Genomic DNA, 23,018 nt, shown 5'->3' on the forward strand with positions numbered 1-23,018 from the left:
TTTTTTTCTCTTGGCTACCAAACATAGCCTTAGTGTTCTCCCTAGAAATAACCTTAAAAAATAGAATAAACTTTCATTGTCAATGGGTTACATTGTCAAAAAATAAAAAAATAAAAATTGGGGGCGGGGGGGGGGTGGAGGGGGTGGGGTGGGGTGGGGTGGGGTTGGGGGAGGGAGGGGGGGAGAAGGCAAGAGAGCTGTTTCAGAAATTTCTGTTTCATATGTTGGTTTGTATTCATTTTCTTTTTTTCCAGCAGCTTGAGTTGTGATAATTTATAACTTCTAAATAAAGAAAGGGTAATAAAACCCCATGGAGAAAGGAACGGTAAATTCACATTCACAGATGTAGGATCTACATATGGCAATGATTTAAAATACAAGGGTGAGCAAAATATATATCTCTTCAGACTATACAATATCGTGTCGATCATTTCAGCCCAATATGACCATTAAGCCCTCAACACAGAGCAAAATATATACCTCTTCAGACTATACAATATCGTCTATCGTGTCGATCTTTTCAGCCCAATATGATCATTAAGCCCTCAACAAAGTGTTGAGAGCAAGGGCTTGGCAATGCAATGATTTAAGATCTTAAACAAGCACACTCATAAAATGAGGGCAGCAATGCAGGCAGGATAACATCCTCAATTGCATCTCGAAAATCCTCTAGAAATGTTGCCAACCATGTGGTACCGGCTCAAAATTATAGAGCCATTGCAATATCAAATTATCATATGCTCACATAGAATGTCGACCACCAGTCCTCTCCTTTACTGGCGGCCTCTCTTCCTGGATTTCTTCAAGCTCTTCATCATCATTTTTCTTGCCTGCTTGCTCCTTCCAATAGGAGATCAACTTCTTTAAACGTACAACTTCTCTTGAAGAAGCATTTTTGCTAGGATCATTGACAATTGACCGAACTCTTGAAGCATACCTAAGTCAACATGAGAAGAAAATTTGTCAATAGAAACACTTCCATTTGTGAAAGCTCACAAAATTCTTTCCCAAGGATTGGTTTCCTTTATAAAAGATCAACACCAAAGAAACACATTCATGGGGACAAAACCCATAGGTTCTGATTGGCCATAAGGCATATTAAAATTTAGATGAACTACAATACCATGCAATTCATCTGTCATAAAATGTTTATTAACTTCATTGAACTCCATGAAACTAAAACCACATGAAACTAACTGATGCAAATGAAATATTTGAATGGATAGAGTTAACCACAAGTCCAAAGCATGCAAAAACACACACACCTCCTAGATGAAGTAAAAACTTACGTCAAAGAATTATATGTCTCATCTAAGTTTGATTCTGCCGGAGAGACATTAACAAACATGAGGGTCTTAGCATTTCCACCAAGTGAGTCACTCATAAGCATTGTCAACTTGTGGTTCCTGTATGGTATGTGTTGGTTGTCCGAAGATAGAGCACTGATCACATCCCCAAGAGCAGAAAGTGATTTGTTGATACTCTGGGCTTCTTTTAGTTGACTCCCTGAAGAACCTGATTTTTTCACTCTCTCTGAACCAGCTAGGTCCACAAAACTTAGCTGCATATAGAAATCTCATGTAAATTAGATTAAAACAGTAGTGTACCTATGTTTCTGGAACTCTGATTAAAGAATCAATTAGCTATTGTGCTTATCATTTGCAATGAATGTTCAAGCATACCTTTCCTTTAGCAAAAGCCTGGGTTTGAAGATTAGTGCTCTCAATGACAATTGAAAGTATCAAATGAGATCTTGAACTTTCCATATTCATTTGAGTCTCTGATGTATGTCGCTGCCCGGAACCTCTCAAAATAATGTTTCTCAAATCTTCAACAGTTGAAATAGGTACATTTGTTACATTCTCAATGAATACCATTCCCTAAGAGAAGAACAAAATTGACCAATTAGAGAATACTAAAATGATCAAGAGAACGTTCACAAATGGTGGACTAACAATTAAGTAAAAGGCTATAAGCTACTAAATCCTAATCTATCAAGCATTAAAAATAACCATAATATTTTAATAAAGAATAATAAAAAGTATCAATTATCCCATGTGTATCACCTTTGAATCTTTCTTGATATCTAATTTCAAACGTTTTCCATTCTTTGGTAATAGAAGATCAACAAGAGTATCTTGATATAACTCCACCATGTAAGCCTGCACCATTTAATCAGCAGCAAGGTTAATAGCTCCATAATTATGATAATATCTAATACTATAAAATAGAGGGGAAAGTGTTTTTGAAGAACAAAAATAGATGACTCTATAACAGCTTAACAGTATCTATTTAATACCATGTAAAGTAGAATATATTGAAACAATTTAAGCAAAAATAAAGCTTAAACTTTATTTATTTCAATTTAAAATTATAAAGATAAAATTTAACCATTTAAGAAAACTCAAAATTTAAACTGGATACTTTAAAGAAGCTACATAAAGGGAAAACAATGCATACATGCTAATATGTCTAAAAATGAAAACAATTAACAATTTGTTAACAGCTTAAAGGACCTCTTGGGAACTTAAATCATCTCTAAGTTAGTATACATTTTTCAGGTCTCACATTGACACTAACCTTTAATGAGAAAGAGAATTTGCTGCTGTCACGCTTTAAAATTTTGAAAAGTTCACCAGTAGCTCTAGGGGTAAGACCAGGATTTCTCTCAGAACCATATATTGTAAATGTTTTTCCAGAGCCGGTTTGCCCATATGCAAATATGCAGACGTTATAGCCATCAACTGCCGACTGCACAAGATACTGAATTGTAATAATAAAGTTAGATATAATTATCTGAATAAAACTAATAGGGGTGTTAATAGGTTGGATTCAAGTAAAAACACCCTTGATTCTAGAAGTGAATGAGCCAACCTGATCCGATCCAAGAACCCAATAAATCTCTCTCACACAGTTATCATTATTTGAATCTAATAAGATTTGAATATCCTACATAATCCTATCATATTATGTAATATCTTATTATTGGATTTAAATCTAGCAAAATTACAAAAGATAACTTATAACTTTGACAAAAGCAAAATGTGTCTAGAAGCATTATATATTGATCTCTCTAAAGGAGCACATTATAGGGCACCCAAGAGAGGATGTTCATCGAGCATCAAATATCTGTCACATGGCAGCTTTGATGGGAAAATTTTTATGGGCACCCCAAGGACCTCTGCCCACATGTCACGGTTCAGCTAAATCCAAGTCGACCACTTGGTAAAACAAAACCCTTAAAAAATCCAGCACCACAAGGAGGTGCATGGAGAGATGCCATACATTGGAGGGTAAATGATTTTTTTTTTTTTAATGAAGGTGAGTGAAAATGATTGAATTTGAAGCTGAAACTTGACACGTGAACAATCCAAACCTTGACCTATTTACCCACGTGGGTGATCCATAGTTTTTCCCAAATTCAAATAACATATGTAATGCTATTATAGATTTCACATACATTTATGTGACACCAGACAAATTGGACCTCAATTGGGTCCGTTCAGGGCATTACCAGGCTTTGATCCGGTTACGAGTCAATTACTTTTAATCAGGTCTCAAGGCATTATTAAATTTTGATCTGGTTACTGGGATTACTCTTAATCAGATTATCAAAGCTTTATCAATCGTATAAATGTCAGATTTGTTGACAACCTTGCTAATAGATTTGAATAAGAACATACACTTGTATCTTCAAAAACTTCTTCTTGGGAAGCAGTGGCATCAAAGACACAATCGTAAATGTGTTGCTTTATCTTGTCATCTTTCCAAGGATGTTCCACTGTGAACTCATCGAAGCTAGTAACAATATTTCTTTCTTTCTCAGCAATCTCTTTTTCAGTAAGAGGTCGTAATCTGCAATACACTCTGATTTTGCCTTTCATATCTGCAAAGTAAGCAAGAACCCAATACATAGTGTTAATGTTGAACAACTACACATGTTTAGACCAGTGAAAACCAAAAAAAGTATTTTCTACGATAATGAAGTATATTATTGTTAAGCAGAGATATGTATTTGCTCTATTGGTATATATAGAGCTGATACCATATGCCAACCTTCTATGATATTGAAATATCGCTTCCTTAAGACTTGTTCTTCCTTATAAAGAGCTTCTAACTCTACCAATTGAGCTCCTTGCCTCTTCAAAATAGCAGCAGTTTGCTCGTTCTTTCTATCAATGTCCTGAAACAATTAGTAAATTTTAAGCAAATCAATTTCGGAATTTATTTAAACTACAAGAAGTGGAAAATCAATAGATATGGAAAAGGTTATTAATTAGTAGAAATGGTAGAATTCAATTATTTAACACATTGATGAAATAAGGCATGAATATTAGAACTTCAAAATATCACCTCTTTCATTTCTCGTAGTTCCTCTAATTCCTTCGAATTTCTTTGCAATGTATCTAACTCTCTATTTTTAATTGTAAGAGTGGACTCAGAAACAGCCAAATCTTGGGTAACCCCTTCCAGCTTCCTTTCGAGTTCAAAAATCTGTATCTTAAGGGCCTTGCATTCTTGCTCAAAGTTTCTCTCTAGGATTTCCATCTGCACTTTCATAGTCTAAAGAGATCAGTTTTGTGTTCCACAAGAGCTCATGCAAGCTTCTTCGAATAAATTAGATGAACAAACAATGGAGAGAGGCAAACAACTTCTATACCTCAACAGCGTTCTCTTTTTCAAGTCTGATAATCTTCTGTTCCAATGATAACTTCTCACTTGCAAGCTTCTTTATAGTTTCTTCAGTCGTATGCAAATGCAACTCATCACTTTGTGCTTTTAACTCATCATGGATCTTACTCAAAGCCTGCATACAACCAACATGACTAATATTATTGATTTCAAGTATGCAAGAGTGTATAAGAGTTAATTAAGAAAGACTTTGAAACAAAGTAATTTAACAAGACTGCTAAACAAGTAAAATGTCTAATTACTTTCACCGAATTTACCTGGTTACTAGATCCAACTAAAGCCTTTTTAACAGTATTCTCAGAAAAGGAATACCCTAGATTTCCGATCTTTGACAATCTAGTTTCCAGGCTTCTCTTCTCCAATAGTGCAGCCTAACAACATAGCAAAAACAATATTAAAATACACCAGAGAAAAAAAATTTCAAAGAGAATATTAAATTGCCTCCAAGAAACTAAACATAAGCATATGCAATAAAATTATGTCACAATTAATCACCTGAAGGGCATTTTCCTTTTCCTCACATAGCGACCTGAGTTTATTACACTTGAGTGTAACTTCAGCTACGATTTGCTGCTCAGATCTTAGCGACTGCTTCATTAACTCCAACTCCTCCTGAATTTCATTTTCTTTCTTTTGTTCTCCACGCAATTCTTCCATTAACTATAAACATAACTAACTGATTAATCCACATACACGAAGCCCATGAGAAGAAGAAACAATAATGCTTTTTATGAGAAATAACTAAAAAGTGCATACTGTAGTTTACCATTTATATGCAGCAAAGGTTTCATTGCCTAGTTGATTAGTAGACTTGCCTGGAAAGAGAAAAGTTTTTACTTCCACCTTGGTGAAACCAAGGATATTTTTACCACAAAAGAGTTTTAGATTACATTACCATATAATGTTATACATATATTTCTTATGCTTTATTTACATTAATGAAAAAATTTCATGCCTTCCCAACCAAAGAAAAAAAGTTAAAACACGCCACCATTGAACAAGGACTAACATCCTCACACCATCATGTTAGATTTAGAGAACCATTAGGAAGGGTCATACTCTCTCTCATATATATTTTGGATAGATAGATATCATAATGCAGAACGAATAGCAGGTTCTGCCAGTGAGCACAAGCTGATGCCAATCAAGTACAGACAGATCTGTTGTTACAGAGAAAACCAACAACAGAATAACATTATTTCAAAGCCTACAGCAGCAGCAAAAAAAAGGAGAAAATAGGGTATCAGTTAAAAGAGAAAGGGAGGATAATAGGGAGAAAAAGAAGAGTAGGAGAGATCATAGGAGAAAAAAGAGAGCAGAGAGAGCACGAGACACAAAACACCTATGTTCTCTAACCGCATGCTTGGAGGAAATCTCCTAATCTAATCTAAAATGCTGGAAACAAGGATAAGATTGACTCCAATCCTAATTACACTACCAATAAGAAATAAAATAAAATAACAACACCTGCGTATTGCATAAACCTTATCCCTATACTTAATCCCGTGTACACCCTTAATACCCAACCTTTTGGCATATAAAAGGCGCCATTACATTAAAAACCCCCAAAACAACAAGACCAATTGGCCCAATTGGACACCCTCAATTGCATCATATCAGCATACAACTTTAGGACACAAAATTCCCAAAATACTCAAGAGGTTACACTTTATGAGCAGAGTACTTACTTGATCAGCATTTTTCTGGGATTTCGAAGCGGCTTTAGACAACTCTTGGATACATTTCTCATAAACATCCAGACTGGCTGGCTTTAGGTTCTGTGATAGTTCTCCATTGGTGGAGGCACTTGCAGCTGACTGCACTTTGGAGTATCGACGCAACATTACATCATTTATATGTGTTTGAATGGCAACACAAATTTCCTCCCCCTACAACAAATCGAGGAATTGCTAAGTTTAAATGAAATATAGTAGTACTACACTCACTCAGAAAATATGATGCACAGCTCAAAAATCCATAAAACAAACCCGAGCATAAACCAGATCGAACAACGAAATCAAGAATAATGTATAGAACCTGTTTAGTTTCAAATTGAAATATGTGGAGGATACCCGCCACTCTCATCTTAAAAAACACAGCAGTATTGCTGCTACCAAACTGCATAATGTCTCTTAACTCAGCAGAATGCAGATATTCTTTTGGAACTGGCCGGAAAAAATGAACCTGGAAAAGTATTCAAACTCAAAATTTGTATTTGATATATGTAATTTCGATATTACATATTAAGAAGAATATAGAGAATTATAAATTTCTGACTAACCCCACGCTTGTTAATTCCCAAAATGATCCGACCAGGCAGAAGCCCGATGGGATCATCAATCTTCCGAACACTAAAGAAAACTGAGTTACCATAAAGAAGAGTTCCCAAGATCCGAAGGAATTGCTGTCTTGCATCATCCTTTGATAAATTTTCCTACAAGGGGAAAAGAAGATAATTTAAAAGCAAAGGATGACAAATCAATAACAATCATAAGGTCTTTGATGGTCTATAACCCATAACAAAGAAAAAGGAAAGATCTGTAATTGCATGCATAAGCCAATGAATCCAAAAAGCAGGCTCATATATTATGCCAGACATTGTATAGACTAGCTGCAAATCAAATAAAATAGCATGCTCTACCAGACAGTCAAATCCAATCATACTAAAAATCTTATGCTTAAATATAATCGAAAAGGAACAATATTCATCAAGGTTTTGCACAGAAATGAAAGGAAAACTTTACATAGTTCATCAATATTGTAGGTGTTTCCATCTGGAACATTACTTACAAGATGATTTCAGAAAATTAAAAGCAGAACTAAAAATTTCAAACTACCAGTTAGAGGATACATAATTAATTGAAATTAATTTGCCACTCCTAGAAGATTTAATTCCTTGAGCCTTACCATAGAATGATAACGAGATAGAATGTCTAGCTCCCACTCCCTCTTTGCACGTGTGATTGCAATTTGTTTAGGCAAGAATCTTTCAAGAAGTGAAGTCCAGTCACTGGAAGAAAACAGCTATTTAAGAAGGAAGAACTTACTAGGCTCATGTCTCCTACTCTTTCTTTTACTTTCCCTTTTATTTTAGTTAATTAGGGTCTAGTAAATGAATATTCATATGGTAACTAATAAATAAAGGAAATATGCAAAAAGTTAGGATGATATGAACCACTAACGTGCATGACTCAGGGCTGCCAACCCATCCTATTTCAACCAAGATTTGCAGCGCAGAAAGCTGGGCAGCATCATCTCTTCCAAGAGGATAATTCCCCAAGATATAGTCATGTTGCAACTGAAACAAAAATTGGCAATCAGTACCAAGCCTGAAACTCAAGATGATCAAATTTCAATTGAAGCAATCAAAATATTCAAGTGATTATTAAAGCAGCTAAAACTACCCCTAACCAATGTTCCAAAATGAGGTTGAGCAGGTAAAGTGGGAGGGTCAATTCTTCAAAACAAGTACATTGGCTGAGGTAGTTCAAACGATGTCATATGGCATTAAAAATGAAAGTCAATACAGAAATATAGAATGAAACATCAGGTTTGGTTGTGGCTCATAGTACTGGGTCAAATCAACCTGCTTCAAGGAAACTTCATCAGTTGATTAGTTCAACCACGCATCTGATCCACATTTTAAGGCATTGCATGAATCAAAGAGTATATACCTGCACATAGGACAATTGCAAGAATATTGGGTCTGTTACAGCTTCATCCGACTCCCGAAATAACTTCTTTTTGAAACAAAGCTTGCAATGCAAAATTTCTCCTTTGTTACGGTCCTTGGCTGCCTTAAATTCCACCAGCAAATCCCCAATGTATTTATTATCATCCAATCCAATATACTCTTCTAAGTAACATGAAAAAAATATATATATATATATTAGCCAAATATGAAAACAACTACATGGGTAGACTCAGGCAGCGTTTATAAACGAGTAATTTCCAAAAAAATGTTTGCTATTTTTAAACAGAGCAATATGAAAGAATATCTATAATTTGATAAATGTAGGGCTCTCCCTACGGTAAAGTTCCACGGAAAATTATGCTAATACCAACACTTTCAAGTTTCAAAAGGAAATTTATGTTTAGCTGAGACCACACAAATCCTTTTGTCATTTCTTAGAACTTTGGTTCTATCAACTCTGAGATTAAAAAGTAACTAAACTTCAATCTTTTATGCTAACATTACTTTTGAAAAAGGGGGAAGCTTCTAGCACCAACAATGGTTCCTGACACATGAATTTCATCATTCTCACTCATGGCCATATGCCAAATGTGGCAGCCCATATCAACAATATGGGCCACCACGTAGGGCTTTCTCCCAGGTTCTCCAACTGTCGAAGATCTTCAAACAAAATCAACCTTTTCAAATAATTTTCAAAGCATTATATTCAAAAGTGGTGAAGTGAAATTGGGCTTAAATTAATTTCTGACTAGATCATAATATCAAAAAAGAAAATCCACTCAATTTCAGCAGTGACTAACAAATCAAGTTGCAGAAAAAAATATAGATGCTGGAATAGCTTCTAGCACTCATGCCAGAAAGGCAGAATACCAGTCTAGTACTATTATTTTAAAAAATGAATCTAAAAAAAAAAAAACTTATAGATATGTAATGCTTAAACTACACCATTTCTTAAGTACAAAAAAAATAAAACATTTTATTATTTTAATCAATCAAAGTTTGAATAAAGTATATATATATATATATATATATAATTTATTGTATTTTGTGGACTTCATTCTAGTTACATGATTAACTTTACATAGTACCAATGACATACAAAATAGATTTCAAAAACAACTAATAGTCACAAGTAAATGTCACGTTGACAAATACAGAAATGTAGGGGATCACCCAAAATTTATTTAAAAAATTATATAAATGCATGCCAAGAAAGCGTTGTTTGTCTCAACAGGTGAGGACCTTGACCCATTGCTGCCAAATCTAGGGATTTAATCCTGCTTTCACCTTAAGGATATGCACCTCCCCTCACTCCTTCCTATATGCCCGATACATAATCCCCCTCCTCCATACTGCCATGCTAGTAGCTAGGTCAATTTCATAGCAACATCAACACATCAGCCATAGGATCTTTTTGAAAAGGACTGTTGTGCATTTTAACCAAAAAGGGTAATGGATCAGGTCACCCATTTGTCCCATACCAAACCCTCCATAAGATAAAGTAAGCAAAGCTTAAACCAAATTCACACTACCGCATGAACCACCAATGAACCTACCAGTTTTACAGGTGACCAGAAGGAAGGGCAACAGATCAAGTGAAAGGGACAGGGTTTTCTTGCCCAAACAGCTGAATCCACCCTAATCTGTTAACCAACCATTGCAATCCCCAGTAGTGTCCACCAGTTGGTAGTATTGCCAGCACTATATCATCAGTATAAGGTAAAGCACCATGTGGAATTCTCTATGGTAATTAATCACATCTTTCCACAAGCATAACAATGCATAAGCAAGTGCCTCACTCATATACTATTATGCCTAAATTTTGATGTCCTTTTCAATCTTGAGTAATCATGCTTGTTTCAACATTTCTAGAGTTTCATATCAACGAATTCCAAATCTCCTTATTTTCCTTCTCTATGATTTTTGTCATGTATATTAGAAATTTACTAAAGTTTTCTAGTCTCCAAAATTCTAACAGTGAATGAGCCACAATATCAAAATTTTGAAATTTGACTTCAAGAAGACAACAAGGTTACCATTTCCAGTATCAGGTGACTTTGAACCGGTGACGACTTTACGGCATTCAAACAGGCTGAAACTAGAATGTGCAGAAAGTCTAATAATTCCTGCAAGTTCCTGAAGCACAAGTATCACAAATCAATATCATCGGAAAAGAGAAAGAGGAGATAGGCATGGGAAACATGTCATCTTCCACTAAAAGGGGAAACGGTTAAAATTTCCAAAGGAAACATAAAGAACAGAAGCAAATAATGAATAATGAATATATGTCAAGACAATTCTCTACGACTTATATATTATTCAAAAAATGGGGCCAGAGCCCAAAGGAATAGCTCAATATGGCACAAAACTGGAGAAACTTTTCAAGATAGTGAATGGGGATGTTATCCATGTCTTCTCTGCTACAATTAGTTTGGCTGAATCTAAGATTGCAGAGCTTGCTGAGGTCCTACTAGGACTCAGTTTGCCCTCTTCTTTAGAAATTATAGAATGTGGGGGCAGAAGAAGAAGAGAAGGAGTTGGCAGTAGAATGTTGTGGGAAAGAATAGACTTCTCTCCACTATACTGATTCATATAGCCAAACAAAAGAAAATTTTCATACCTACCCCCATGCTAACATAAGGTAGCTAATGGAGGCAAAAGTAAAAGAAAAATTATTTTGTACCACCTCTAATTTGAAACCTTATATCATATACCACCCTAGTTTTCTAAAAATATCTAGTACGTCCCCTCGTTTGTGAACAAAATTACACTTAAATCCATTCCATTAGATCAAAATCATCAAGTGACGATGTGGTGAAGTTGTTATTTTCTAAATGGCAAGTTTACCCTTCCTCAAGGGTAAACTGATTGTTTTACACTTTTATGCTATGATGTAAGAACCCCCAATTCATGCAACCCAACATAGAATCGAAGATTTATGGCTTCTCCTCCGGTTCAGGCAACCCAACATTGGAGAAATATTCCGATCAATCTCCTCCTCTGACGACAAAGATCACCTGAGGATTGCGATTAACCATCAACGAGAACTCCGACCATGTCAACATTGCAGAAATATGCCGATCAATCAAGAACGCCGTGCCTAGAACAGATACCAGACGATCCGTTGGAATCGTATCCGATTCAAAGCTCCTGAAACAGATTTGTAGGGTTTCTCTTCCTAATCTACAGCTTCTTCGTCTCATATAGAGGAGAGACCATGGATTAAAGAGATACCCATTCCCTCCATTTTATCGGTACACATAGTTGGTGATCTATCAAAACCGCTAATTTTGCATAAAGCTCAGAGCATCATGAGATGGCAGATGAGCATTCGTTTGTTGTAGTTGGCCGAAGAGGTTCTTTTGAGATTTTTCACCTCTCATTATTTTTCCTCGATCCTTTGAGGAAAAGAAAGAGGAAAAAGAGAGTGAGAGAGAGGAAAGAGAAAAGGAAGAAAACCTAAGTTGTCCTTTTTTTTTTTTTTTTTAAATCTTAAACTCTATTTTAGGGTCTCAATTATTAATATATTTGTATCATTGTGTTCTAGTCGAATTGGAGATCCGAGGAAACGTTTGGTTGCCCTTCTTCAAATAATTTTGGCGTGATTCGATATGTTGATGGGCTTCTGTGGAGAAATGCTAATCCGGTAGAATGATAACTCTGATCTTGAAGCCAAGAAGAACATCGAAGGCGAGAAGCAATGGATGTTGATTCTTCAATGGTGCCAGAGAACGATCAAGGTTTTGTTTAGAACCATGAACCTTCAACGGGAGGCGTGATCTCGTCTTTGGACAAGAACGGAGAGCATCTTGGTGGGGCAGACCAATCGGCCGTTTCAGTGCCCCTGAACTCTTCCCACTCAGATGATTCGTCTTCAACGGAAGAGGGAGCATTTTCGTTGAGGTCATCTTTAGAGAGAACGAAAACATAGGGGCGAGCAGTTACAAAGAAAAGAAGAGAGCAACTAGGAAAAGAACAAGCAGAGTCAAAGGGGTCTTTTCCACTTCTAAGCTAATGGTATTATGCACAGAGGAGCAATTGATATTTTTAGAAAACTAGGGTGGTTTATGATACAAGGTTTCAAATTAGGGGTGAGACAAGATAATTTTCCAAAGTAAAAACACAATACAACATAATATCCCGATACCTAGGGTACCCATATTACATGAACTCTAATAAGGGCCTTGCCACGTATAGGAACATCTCACTCTTGAAGTTGCAACAACATCACCAATTAGTAAGTTAATAGCTTAACACTGAGTGATTCTATGTATTTCAACCCAGTAAAAATTCCTTATGAAGACATGTCTAACTTCTTCTACTTCTTATTTTTTTTTCTTTTGTTGCACTGGATGATTGGATAAGGCAGGTGCCTAGTGCTTGTCTTTTTCTTTGCAACACCATTTCATTCCAAAGTGTTACAGCAAAATCATTGTACACAACTCAATTGAAATCAACTAAGCTTTTTTCCAACTAAATGGAGTTGGCTACACATTTCCCATTTGCCATGTTCCCAAGTCGTTTTGGCCTACCAAAAAAAAAAAATCATCGTACACCATAACTCAAAGAAACCAAACAATAGAAGAACGTCTTCAACAAAGGAAATAGTGTGATCACCAAATAGACAGCATTGGAGGAAATGGAAGACAAATTTAGCATAGCTAGAGATTAAGATCAGTGATCAAAGTTATTAGATTCTAGGCTCTAGTAACCAAGACAACATTTAAGGCTTGAGATGTCACCTAGGAACTGCAATGTTTAAAGTATTGGTATCAGGTTTCATATCGGAAGGTTGGTTTTAAGAGATGTATCGTATAGTATTGTATCGGATAAACGCAAGATATGCTAATGATCCTCATGGAAATGGTCACGAAACATATGGAAATACTTAGGCACCTTTTCATAGCTAGATTCCGTTTCTGCCGTTTTTGCGTTTTCTTGTTCTCAAAAACAGAGAAACAGCCTAAAAAGTGTTTGATAAAGTTGTTCCGTTTCACCCGTTTCTAGAAACATAAATCAAAATTTATGCCTATTTACAATTCTAGAAACGACTTTGACGAAACAAGTTGGACTTGTTTCTTCGTTTCTAGAAACGAATTTGAGAGAAAAAAAAAGGTTGTTGTGCCCAATAAATCTCTCAACTATTTAAACCTAAAAAGAGGCACCCGAACTGATGGGGACATCCACGTGAACCAGTGGCGTCGGCGCAAGACCTAGCCACATGTGCATTCTATTTGGCTAGAGAAAAGTCTCACAGAGGAAAACTAGAAGATAGAAGAAGGAGAGAGAATCGAACCAACGCTGGGTTCGACCCTCTCTCCTCCTAATCGGCCAATCTTTGTGGCCCCCACCAGATCTCTTTTCATTTTAGTAGTTTACTTTATTTTATCTTCTTATTTAGTTGTTTTGAATAATTAGGAAACTAGCTATTTATCCTATTGTTTTTTTTTAGAAAGTTTCTTTATTTCTGAGATATTTGTTCCTAGGATAGTCTTTTTTTCTTTTAGTAATTTTCCCCTTATTTATGTAAGGCCATTGGCCACAATTTTAACCTAATGAATGAAGAATATTGAAAGAAAAAAAACACCCCAACCCCCCCCCCCACAATTTCTCTCTAACTGCCCTCTCCCTTTTCTCGCCTCTCACTCTCGTCCCTCCTCTCTTTCTCGATATTCTCTCTCATCTTATCTCTCTCTTTCACTCTCTCTGTCCCTCTCAGTTACTACTTACTGCTGCTGGCTGTACCTGTTGTCCGTGAGTTGCTGAGAGCCCCAATATCATTCACCAAGCTACATCGACAATACTAAGGATCTCTATACAACAGGCTGGACTTTTCTTCATCAACCAAAAGTGAACTGCATCTCTTTATTTTGGAGGACCTTGGTCTTTTCTATTCTCCTCAGATCTGGACAGCAATAAGGTAGGTAAATACCCCCCCCCAATCCACCTCCATTGACACCTTATTATCTCCCCATTGTCCCCCCACTGAGATCTGAATATATTTTTCTGTTTTCAAGCCATTATTATTTTTCTGTTATCCTTTAAAATACCCTGCTGAGTTTACAATCTGCTACTGCTGTTCACATATTTCTGCCCTGCTGAGTTTACATTCTGCTGTTGCTGTTCACATATTTAGTTTTCCGTGATTAAAATACTGTTGATCTCTTTAATAGTAGAATGACTTGAGGAAAAGCATGTTACCTACTCTTTGATTCTTGAACTGACTTGTGCTTAAACTATAGTATGTTGCCATGTTCCTTTCCCCATGTTTCCCGCTTGGGATTTATGTAACTTGATTGCTTTTCCGTATAGATTATTATTGGTTGTTGTTGCATTGCTTCTATTTCGAATATATATGATTGCTGGTCATTGTATTGTGCTGCCCCACCAATCCCAGTCCCAACCTAGGTCCTAGTGAATCAATATTGTCCACTTGGACAGCACCTGTAGGAAGTCCTGTTGTCTAGGTTTTCTCCTACATCATCTTGGTATCAGAGGATGGTTTTGGTTGGTCTTGTTACGATTGGGTGTCACTGTCACTATTTACATGTCTTGTCTTTTGAGGTCTAATCTCTATCACAACCTGTCCATAGTTGAGTCTGAGCTAAAGGAGTGTTACCTTAGGTTAGAAGATACCCTCTTTCTCCTTAGTTTGGCGGGACCAAATAGCATTGGACGCTATTCCCACCAAAAACACATTTTTGAGAGGGAAATTTCTGACCTTAGGATCGAGAGGGCCAATTACCTATCTCAAGGAAATTCTGAGTAGGCCTTGAGTCATTGTTGGCAACCACACCTTGGCTGCCCACTTTCTTTATGTCCACCCGTAGTGGTCGAGCATACCAAGACATGTCTGGCCCTCCTAGTACCACCATTCAGCCAGAGCAATGGGCAAGAGTCCTCCAACTGAACGAAGAATTTTTGAGAAACCTTCAAGCCGAATTAACTGCCAATAGGGCTGAACAGGAAACATTGTTGGCTGATAGGGAAGCACAGGCTGCTCATCTCCAGACTGTCACCACTAGGCTTGCCGCCCTTGAGACAAATGCCCTAAACTCAGACGGACGGCAAGGCCACAACACCTTAGGCAATGGACCTATAACAAGAGCCCCTAGCCCTGAGATAGAGAACGATGACAACCACATTGATGGTTATGACCGGTTAGGGCATAATTTTCTAGGCACAGGACGTGGTAGAGGTCGGGGTAGGGGTCAAGGACACCATGCTACAAGGCACCATACCCAATATGGAGATGATGAGGGTTATGGGCATTATGATAAGGGTTTTGACGTCAGGCGGATGATTAAGGTAGATGCCCCTACCTATGATGGTCAGATGATGCTAGGATCCTTCTAGATTGGATTAAGTAGATGGATAGGTACTTTGAGTTTTATGATATGCCCGAGGAAGTCCGCTACAGATTTGCTAAGTTTAAGCTTATCAAAGCTGCCCAGGGCTTCTGGGAAGACCTAGAGTACTAAGAGGCCAACCTAGGACTTGAGCTAGTCATAACATGGGTAGAAATGTAAGAGAGACTCAAGAGGGAATTCTTGCCCATCACCTATAGGCAACAATTATTAAATGACATGAATACCCTAAGGTAAGAAAAATTGACTGTGACCGAATACATGAGCAAGTTCAATGAGTTGAAAATTAAAAGCCGTATTTGGGAGGATGTTGAGCAGACACTTTTTAGATTCCTTACTAGGCTTAGCCCGAAATACAGTCAAGTATGGCACCCCACCTGGTGCGAGACGTTCCACAGTCCTTCTGAGTAACCCTTGGAGTCCTCCATAAGAACTTATTCTCAGAGAAAGAGCTTTCAAGCTGGGGAGTCCCACTTTAGGAAACCACCCCAAGGATCAACCAGATTCCCAAAACCCCTGCTGCACCACAACGACAATTTGACAATAGGGGTAAAGGAATCTTGGGAGAAGTACCCAAGAGTAGTGGGCAACAACAAAGCTTCAAGTGTCGAGGGTATAGTCACTTCTCTAGAGAGTGCCCCAACAAAAACCTCTATATGGGGGAGCAGACTCCTGAAGAAAGTGACTAAGAGGGCTTTCAGGACCATAAGTTTGAGGATCATAGACCAGATGAGACCATATCTGATGAGGACGCCGAGGAGGCCGGTGACCTTAAGCTCAGTAATATATGATGTATGGTCTTCACAACCTAGGAGTAGCGATGATTGGCGGCGAACTAATATTTTCATCATTTACACATGTCATAGGGCAAGAACTATCGCATCGCCATAGACAGCGGGAGTTGTATGAATATAGTCGTCAAGAGCGTTGTTGCTTGAATGGGCCTTAAACCCAAGCCCCACCCCAAGCCTTACAAGGTTGCCTGGGTAGATCAGTCCACCATTCCCGTTAATCTGAGGTGTCTAGTTTCCTTACACTTTGCAGGATATAAGGATCGAGTGTGGTGTGATGTCCTGGAGATGGATGTTGTCTACATCATCCTAGGTAGACCCTGGTTATATGATTAGGATGTCACCAATTATGGGAAGTCTAACACCTATGTCTTTGAGGTCAAAGGGAAGAAAATTAGGCTGACCCCCAGTGCCCCTAAGGAAGTACGGGTTCCAGAACACAAGGGAAGTACATCCAAACACACCCCACCAAAACACTCAACATTTTAAATCAACAACAATTTGAAGGAGAGTGTCAAGAGTCAAGGGTGATTTATACTCTAATTGCCATACAGAGTAATACCGATAGGTCACGCTTATTCACTAAGGCTCCTAGAGAAGTACAACCCTTGTTGAGGAAGTTTGAGAGGTTATTCCCTGAGAAACTACACGATGAGTTACCACCTATGCGTGACATCCAGCACGCTATTGACTTAGTTCCAAGATCCTCTCTCCAGAACTTACCCCATCACCGAATGAATCCCAAAGAACACGCCGAACTCAAGCGGCAAGTGCATAAATTTTTACAGAAGGGATTCAGTAAGGAAAGCCTTAGCCAGTGTACAGTACCTACCTTGCTCACTCCAAAGAAAGATGGCACCTGACGTATGTGTGTTGATAGTAGGGTCATCAATAAGATCACTGTCAAGTATAGGTTCCCTATCCCTAGGCTTAATGACATATTGGATATGATGGCCAATTCTTCGATCTTTTCAAAGATTGATCTCAAAAGCAGGTACCACCAAATTCGGGTTAGGCCTGGAGATGAATGGAAGACAGCGAATGATGGCCTTTTCGAGTGGTTAGTCATGCCTTTAGGCTTGTCAAATGCACCTAGCACCTTTATGAGAATAATGAATCAAGTGCTTCAACCATTCATCAGCAAATTCTTAGTGGTCTACTTTGATGACATCCTCATCTACAGTAAGACTCCGTCTTCCCACTTGGATCACTTACAGAAGGTTTTTCAAGTGCTTCTACAAGAAAAACTCTATATCAACTTCAAGAAGTGCACCTTCATGAGTGATCAAGTCATCTTCTTAGGGTTTGTTGTGTCAGCCTAAGGAGTATCTGCTGACCCTGAGAAAGTGAGAGCGATTGTAGGGTGGCCTGAGCCAACTAATGTCCATGAAGTGCAAAGTTTTCATGGCTTAGCCACTTTTTACAAAAGATTCATTTACCAGTTTAGTTCTGTTATGTCTCCTATCATGGATTACATGAAAAAGGAGTTTCCATAGACTAAGAGTGCTACGAAGGCCTTTATTGAGATTAAAAAGCTTATGACTGAGGCCCCCCATCCTGCGCCTCCTAAATTTTTCTAAGGTCTTCGAAGTGGACTGTAATGCATCTGGTATTGGAATAGGTGGTGTCCTAGGACAAAGACACCTGTTGCCTATTTTAGTGAGAAACTTAATGAAGCTAAGCAACGACATTCCACATATGACAAAGAATTCTATACACTTGTCCAATCACTGCGCTATTGGCGACATTACCTTCTACCGCAAGAATTCGTGTTATTCTTTGACCACTAGGCTTTGAGATACCTGAGTACCCAAAAGAAACTAAACCAGAGACATGCTAAGTGGGCCGAGTTTCTCCAAGAGTACAGCTTTGTACTCAAGCATAGACCTGGTGTAGAGAATACCGCTACAGATGCACTAAGCCTGGTAAATATGTTCCTCAATCGCACAAATGCTAGGATTTGGGCTAGTGTGTTGCTCCAGACCATGAGTGTAAAGGTTGTAGGATTCGAGTGAGTCAAGGACCAGTACCTCACCTGTCCTGATTTTAGTGAACTGTTCACTTCCTTGAGTGGAGGTAACCTTATCAGTCGCTCGGACTACCTGCTCCGGGAGGGCTTCCTTTTTTAAAGGAAGCAAGCTGTGCATTCCCAGGACCTCACTTTGAGATTTCCTGATCTGGGAATTGCATGTTGGGGGAGTCACTGGCCATTTTGGTTGAGATAAGACCATCACCCTCTTTGAGGACCGATTCTTTTGGCCAGAACTGAAGAAGGATGTTGCTAGAGTTGTGAGTCAGTGCAGGACATGCCAGATTGCCAAACAACAAAAGCAGAACATGGGTTTGTACATTCCCCTACCCGTTCTCCATGCCCCTTGGCAGAATCTTAGCATGGACTTCGTGCTTGGTCTGCCAAAAACTTCGAGAGGCCATGATTCTGTTTATATGGTTATAGATCGCTTCTCGAAGATGACCCATTTCATCCCATGCTCTAAGACCTCTGATGCATCCATAGTAGCCAAACTTTTCTTTAAAGATGTTAAGGACCATGGGTTACCCCTCACTATAGTGTCCGATAGGGATGTTTAGTTCACCAGTCATTTTTGGAGGACCCTATGGCGGATGATGGGTACCAAGCTCCGTTTCTCTTCAGCTTTCCACCCTCAGACTGATGGCCAGACTGAGGTTGTCAATAGAAGTTCGGGAAATTTGTTGCATTGCCTCATAGGAGAACACCTTACCAGTTGGGATCGAGTCCTTAGCCAGGCCGAGTTTGCATACAATAGCTCTAAGAACCATACCACTGGTTTGTCACCCTTTGAGATTTGTTCAGAATACCAACCCCGGGCATCCATAGACCTTGTCCTAGTTGTGTCCAGCTCTAGGACCTCCCCGCCAGCCGAGTCTTTTGCCTAACACATATGACTTGCATGCAGGTATAAGAAGACATATAGCACTGAGCAACGATCAATACAAGTCAAAGGCATGTGTGTATAGAAGGCTACAAGAGTTTCAAGAGGGAGATATGGTGATGGTTAGAATCAAGCCGTAACGTTTTGTTAGGGGAAAAGCTAGCAAACTACACGCTCATAGCACAGGTCCTTTCAAGGTTCTTAAGAGGATAGGTACCAATGCCTATGTCCTTGATCTACCAGCTAATACGGAAATCAGCAATATTTTTAATGTGGAAGATCTTGTCCCATACCATGGTGCCTCCACCATTACCCCCTTCTATCCTGATGACCTTAAGGACTTTCCTTTCACCCTTAATGATACTGCTGAACCAAGCCAACCACTTCCCCCAACCCCCTTACCACCTGTGCCTAAGGTCACGAGGAGAACTGAAGAAGTTGAGGAAATCCTTGATGAGAGGATTGTATCCAAGGATTAAAGTATCAGTATCGGTCGTCGTATCGGTAGGTCAAAATTAAGATACGTATCGGAGGGTATCGTATCGTATCAAAGATACGCTAAAGATACGCACATAAATGGATAGGAAACACTTTTTTTATACACATTTGCATAAAAAAATAGTTAAAAAAAGTTATATATAACATGTATTATGCATAAACAGTAAATTGAGAGTATCGCACTAAGAATCCAAGGTTTGTAATTGTCCCATAAATGTAAAATCCTTGTTCCCAACCTTGATTTCCAATTTAGTTAGAGAGAAAAATGGTTGGCAGCAACTTTGGAACAAAAACACCTCAAAAAATTATGTTTTTCTAAAAAATTACCCATTTTGGCCATTTTATGACCGTATCGGTACGTATCAGTGTGTATCGGTCGATACATACCGATACGCACCGATACGTACCGATACATACCGAAACATACATTTCACTTCAATTTTGATTTTTTCATAGAGTATCGGTACGTATCGGTGAGTATCGGTGCGTATCGTAGGATACGTATCGATACATAAGGGTTTTAAAATTTTCTTGATACGTATCGGTATGTATCGTGCCGATGCCTACCGATACGGATATGTATCGGCCGATACGGCACGATACGCACCGATACTTAAAACCATGATTGTATCCACACACACAAGAGGTTCTAGAGAGTTCTTGGTCAAGTGGCGTGGTCATCCGAATATTAACAACACTTGGATCAATGCAAGAAATCCAACAACTAAACCCGGATCTGCTTGAGTACTACATGAGCCATAATTCACTAGGAGAATTCTTCCAAGCCGGGGAGAGTCGATGGGACATCCACGTGTACCAAAGGGCGTAGGAGTAAGACCCAGCCACATGTGCATTCTATTTGGCTGGAGGAAAGTCTCACAGAGGAAAACTAGAAGAGAGAAGAAAGGAGAGAGAATCGAACAACGCTGGGTTCGACCGTCTCCTCCATCGGCCAATCTTTGTGGCCCCCACCAGATCTCTTTTTATTTTAGTAGTTTACTTTATTTTATCTTCTTATTTAGTTGTTTTGAATAATTAGGAAACTAGCTACTTATCCTGTTGTTTTTTTTTTTAAGAAAGTTTCTTTATTTCTAAGATATTTGTTCCTAGGATAATCTTTTTTTCTTTCAGCAAATTTCCCCTTATTTATATAAGGCCATTTGCCACAATTTTAACCTAATGAATGAAGAATATTGAAAGAAAAAGAACACCCCAACCCCCCCCCCACGATTTCTCTCTCGCTGCCCTCTCCCTTTTCTCGCCTCTCACTGTCGTCCCTCCTCTCTTTCTCAATATTCTCTCTCATCTCGTCTCTCTCTTTCACTCTCTTTGTCCCTCTCGGTTACTACTTACTGCTGCTGGCTGTACCTGCTGTCCATGAGTTGCTGAGAGCCCCAACATCATTCACCAAGCTATATCGACAATACTAAGGATCTCTATACAACAGGCTGGACTTTTCTTCATCAGCCAAAAGTGGACTGCATCTCTTTATTTTGGAGGACCTTGGTCTCTTCTATTCTCCTCAGATCTGGACAGCAATAAGGTAGGTAAATCCCCCCCCCCATTCCACCTCCATTGACTCCTTATTATCTCCCCATTATCCCCCCACTGAGATCTGAAAATATTCTCTGTTTTCAAGCCATTATTATTTTTCTGTTATCCTTTAAAATACCCTGCTGAGTTTACAATCTGCTACTGCTGTTCACATATTTCTGCCCTGCTGAGTTTACATTCTGCTGTTGCTGTTCACATATTTAGTTTTCCGTGATTAAAATACTGTTGATCTCTTTAATAGTTGAATGACTTGAGGAAAAGCATGTTACCTACTCTTTAATTCTTGAACTGACTTGTGCTTAAACTTCCCTTCCCCATGTTTCCTGCTTGAGATTTATGTAGCTTAATTGCTTTTCCGTCTAGATTATTATTGGCTGTTGTTGCATTGCTTCTATTTCGGTATATATGCATGCTGGTCATTGTATTGTGCTGCTCCACCAATCCCAGTCCCAACCTAGGTCCTAGTGAATCAATATTGTCCACTTGGACAGCACTTATAGGAAGTCCTATTGTCTAGGTTTTCTCCTACATCACAAACACTCTCCCTTTTTGGGCATCCGATGATACTATTGGGTTTTTTAGTGGCATTATGTCGGCAAAAAACATTTCGAGAAACAGGTTTATCAAACACCAAAAATCTGTTTTTGTTTCCGAAAACGTGAAAAGCCGTTTCTGCTATTTCTAGACACAGAAACAACATAAACGTTATCTAATGGTGCCTTAGTATGCATGGTTCATCATCTCTATTGAAACTATTTCAAAAGAAACTGAGACGAAACTTTGAGTTGATACTGACTCATACCAAGTTTCGAGCAATTTCAACCTGGTTTTGATCATATTTCGCACATTTTGGTAGTTTCAACCAGTTTGACTGAAAAATACCAATTTTGGTAGTTTCTGTTGGTGTATGATGTCTTGTATTCCGTCGCAGTTTAATCCAGGGAGTACTGGTGCAGCACCTAGACAGGCAGCACGGCGGTCCCGCTAGTCGGTTAGCGGGCCGTGGAGGTTGCAAGGGGGGCAGGAGGCCCCCCTGCATAGCAGGGGGTGTAGGGGGGCGCAACCCCCCGCTCGAATTTTTTATTTGAGGGCAATTGTAGTTTAATCCGAATTAGGGTTTTTTCGCTATATATTTGTAGCGAGGGTTTCTTTCTCTGTAATGCAAGCAATACTGAGAGGTGTGAGGACGAGCGCTGTAACTCTATTCTCCATTGATAGTGAAGCAGGATCTCATCTCACCGGGGATGTAGGCAACCTTGCCGAACCTCGTAAAATCCGTGTGCATTGTTTGTTTTGTTTTTCCATTATCTTCTGCATCGTTTTAGGATTGTGTTTCTACAAGTTTCGACCATGAGTTTTGCCCATAAAATACCAGGTTTCAACCGTTTCGACTCATATCTTGGTTTTGAGCTTTGGTCGAAACCAGCGTTGAGATCGATATGTCAATCCTTGGGTGCAAGAAAAATACAATTGTGAAGTATAAAACACTATAAATAAGTAGTATGTACAA

At 38.6% G+C, this 23,018-nt stretch overlaps 1 protein-coding gene across 3 annotated transcripts in view; it reads right to left on the reverse strand.

The window, feature by feature from the left end:
* Nucleotides 1-313: 313 nt before the first annotated feature.
* LOC122074062 (kinesin-like protein KIN-14I) overlaps nt 314-23,018 on the reverse strand; it is a 29,212-nt gene continuing 6,507 nt past the window's right edge. For 2 of the 3 annotated variants that reach the window (XM_042638871.1, XM_042638870.1), the window contains exons 7-24: nt 10,423-10,522; nt 8,367-8,548; nt 7,875-7,990; nt 7,600-7,702; nt 6,974-7,126; nt 6,730-6,876; nt 6,381-6,581; nt 5,188-5,352; nt 4,950-5,063; nt 4,661-4,807; nt 4,354-4,548; nt 4,057-4,183; nt 3,684-3,886; nt 2,581-2,763; nt 2,067-2,162; nt 1,683-1,880; nt 1,290-1,561; nt 314-937 (exon numbers count right to left, since the gene is read on the reverse strand). In XM_042638871.1, the coding sequence (XP_042494805.1) occupies nt 742-937; nt 1,290-1,561; nt 1,683-1,880; nt 2,067-2,162; nt 2,581-2,763; nt 3,684-3,886; nt 4,057-4,183; nt 4,354-4,548; nt 4,661-4,807; nt 4,950-5,063; nt 5,188-5,352; nt 6,381-6,581; nt 6,730-6,876; nt 6,974-7,126; nt 7,600-7,702; nt 7,875-7,990; nt 8,367-8,548; nt 10,423-10,522 (2,898 nt within the window). In that variant the 3' untranslated portion in view covers nt 314-741. The remainder of the gene's footprint in view (nt 938-1,289; nt 1,562-1,682; nt 1,881-2,066; nt 2,163-2,580; nt 2,764-3,683; nt 3,887-4,056; nt 4,184-4,353; nt 4,549-4,660; nt 4,808-4,949; nt 5,064-5,187; nt 5,353-6,380; nt 6,582-6,729; nt 6,877-6,973; nt 7,127-7,599; nt 7,703-7,874; nt 7,991-8,366; nt 8,549-10,422; nt 10,523-23,018) is intronic. The other variant, XM_042638873.1, reaches the window with a different exon arrangement.

This window comes from Macadamia integrifolia, chromosome 3 (genome assembly GCF_013358625.1).
Source record: "Macadamia integrifolia cultivar HAES 741 chromosome 3, SCU_Mint_v3, whole genome shotgun sequence".
Taxonomy (NCBI): Eukaryota; Viridiplantae; Streptophyta; class Magnoliopsida; order Proteales; family Proteaceae; genus Macadamia; species Macadamia integrifolia.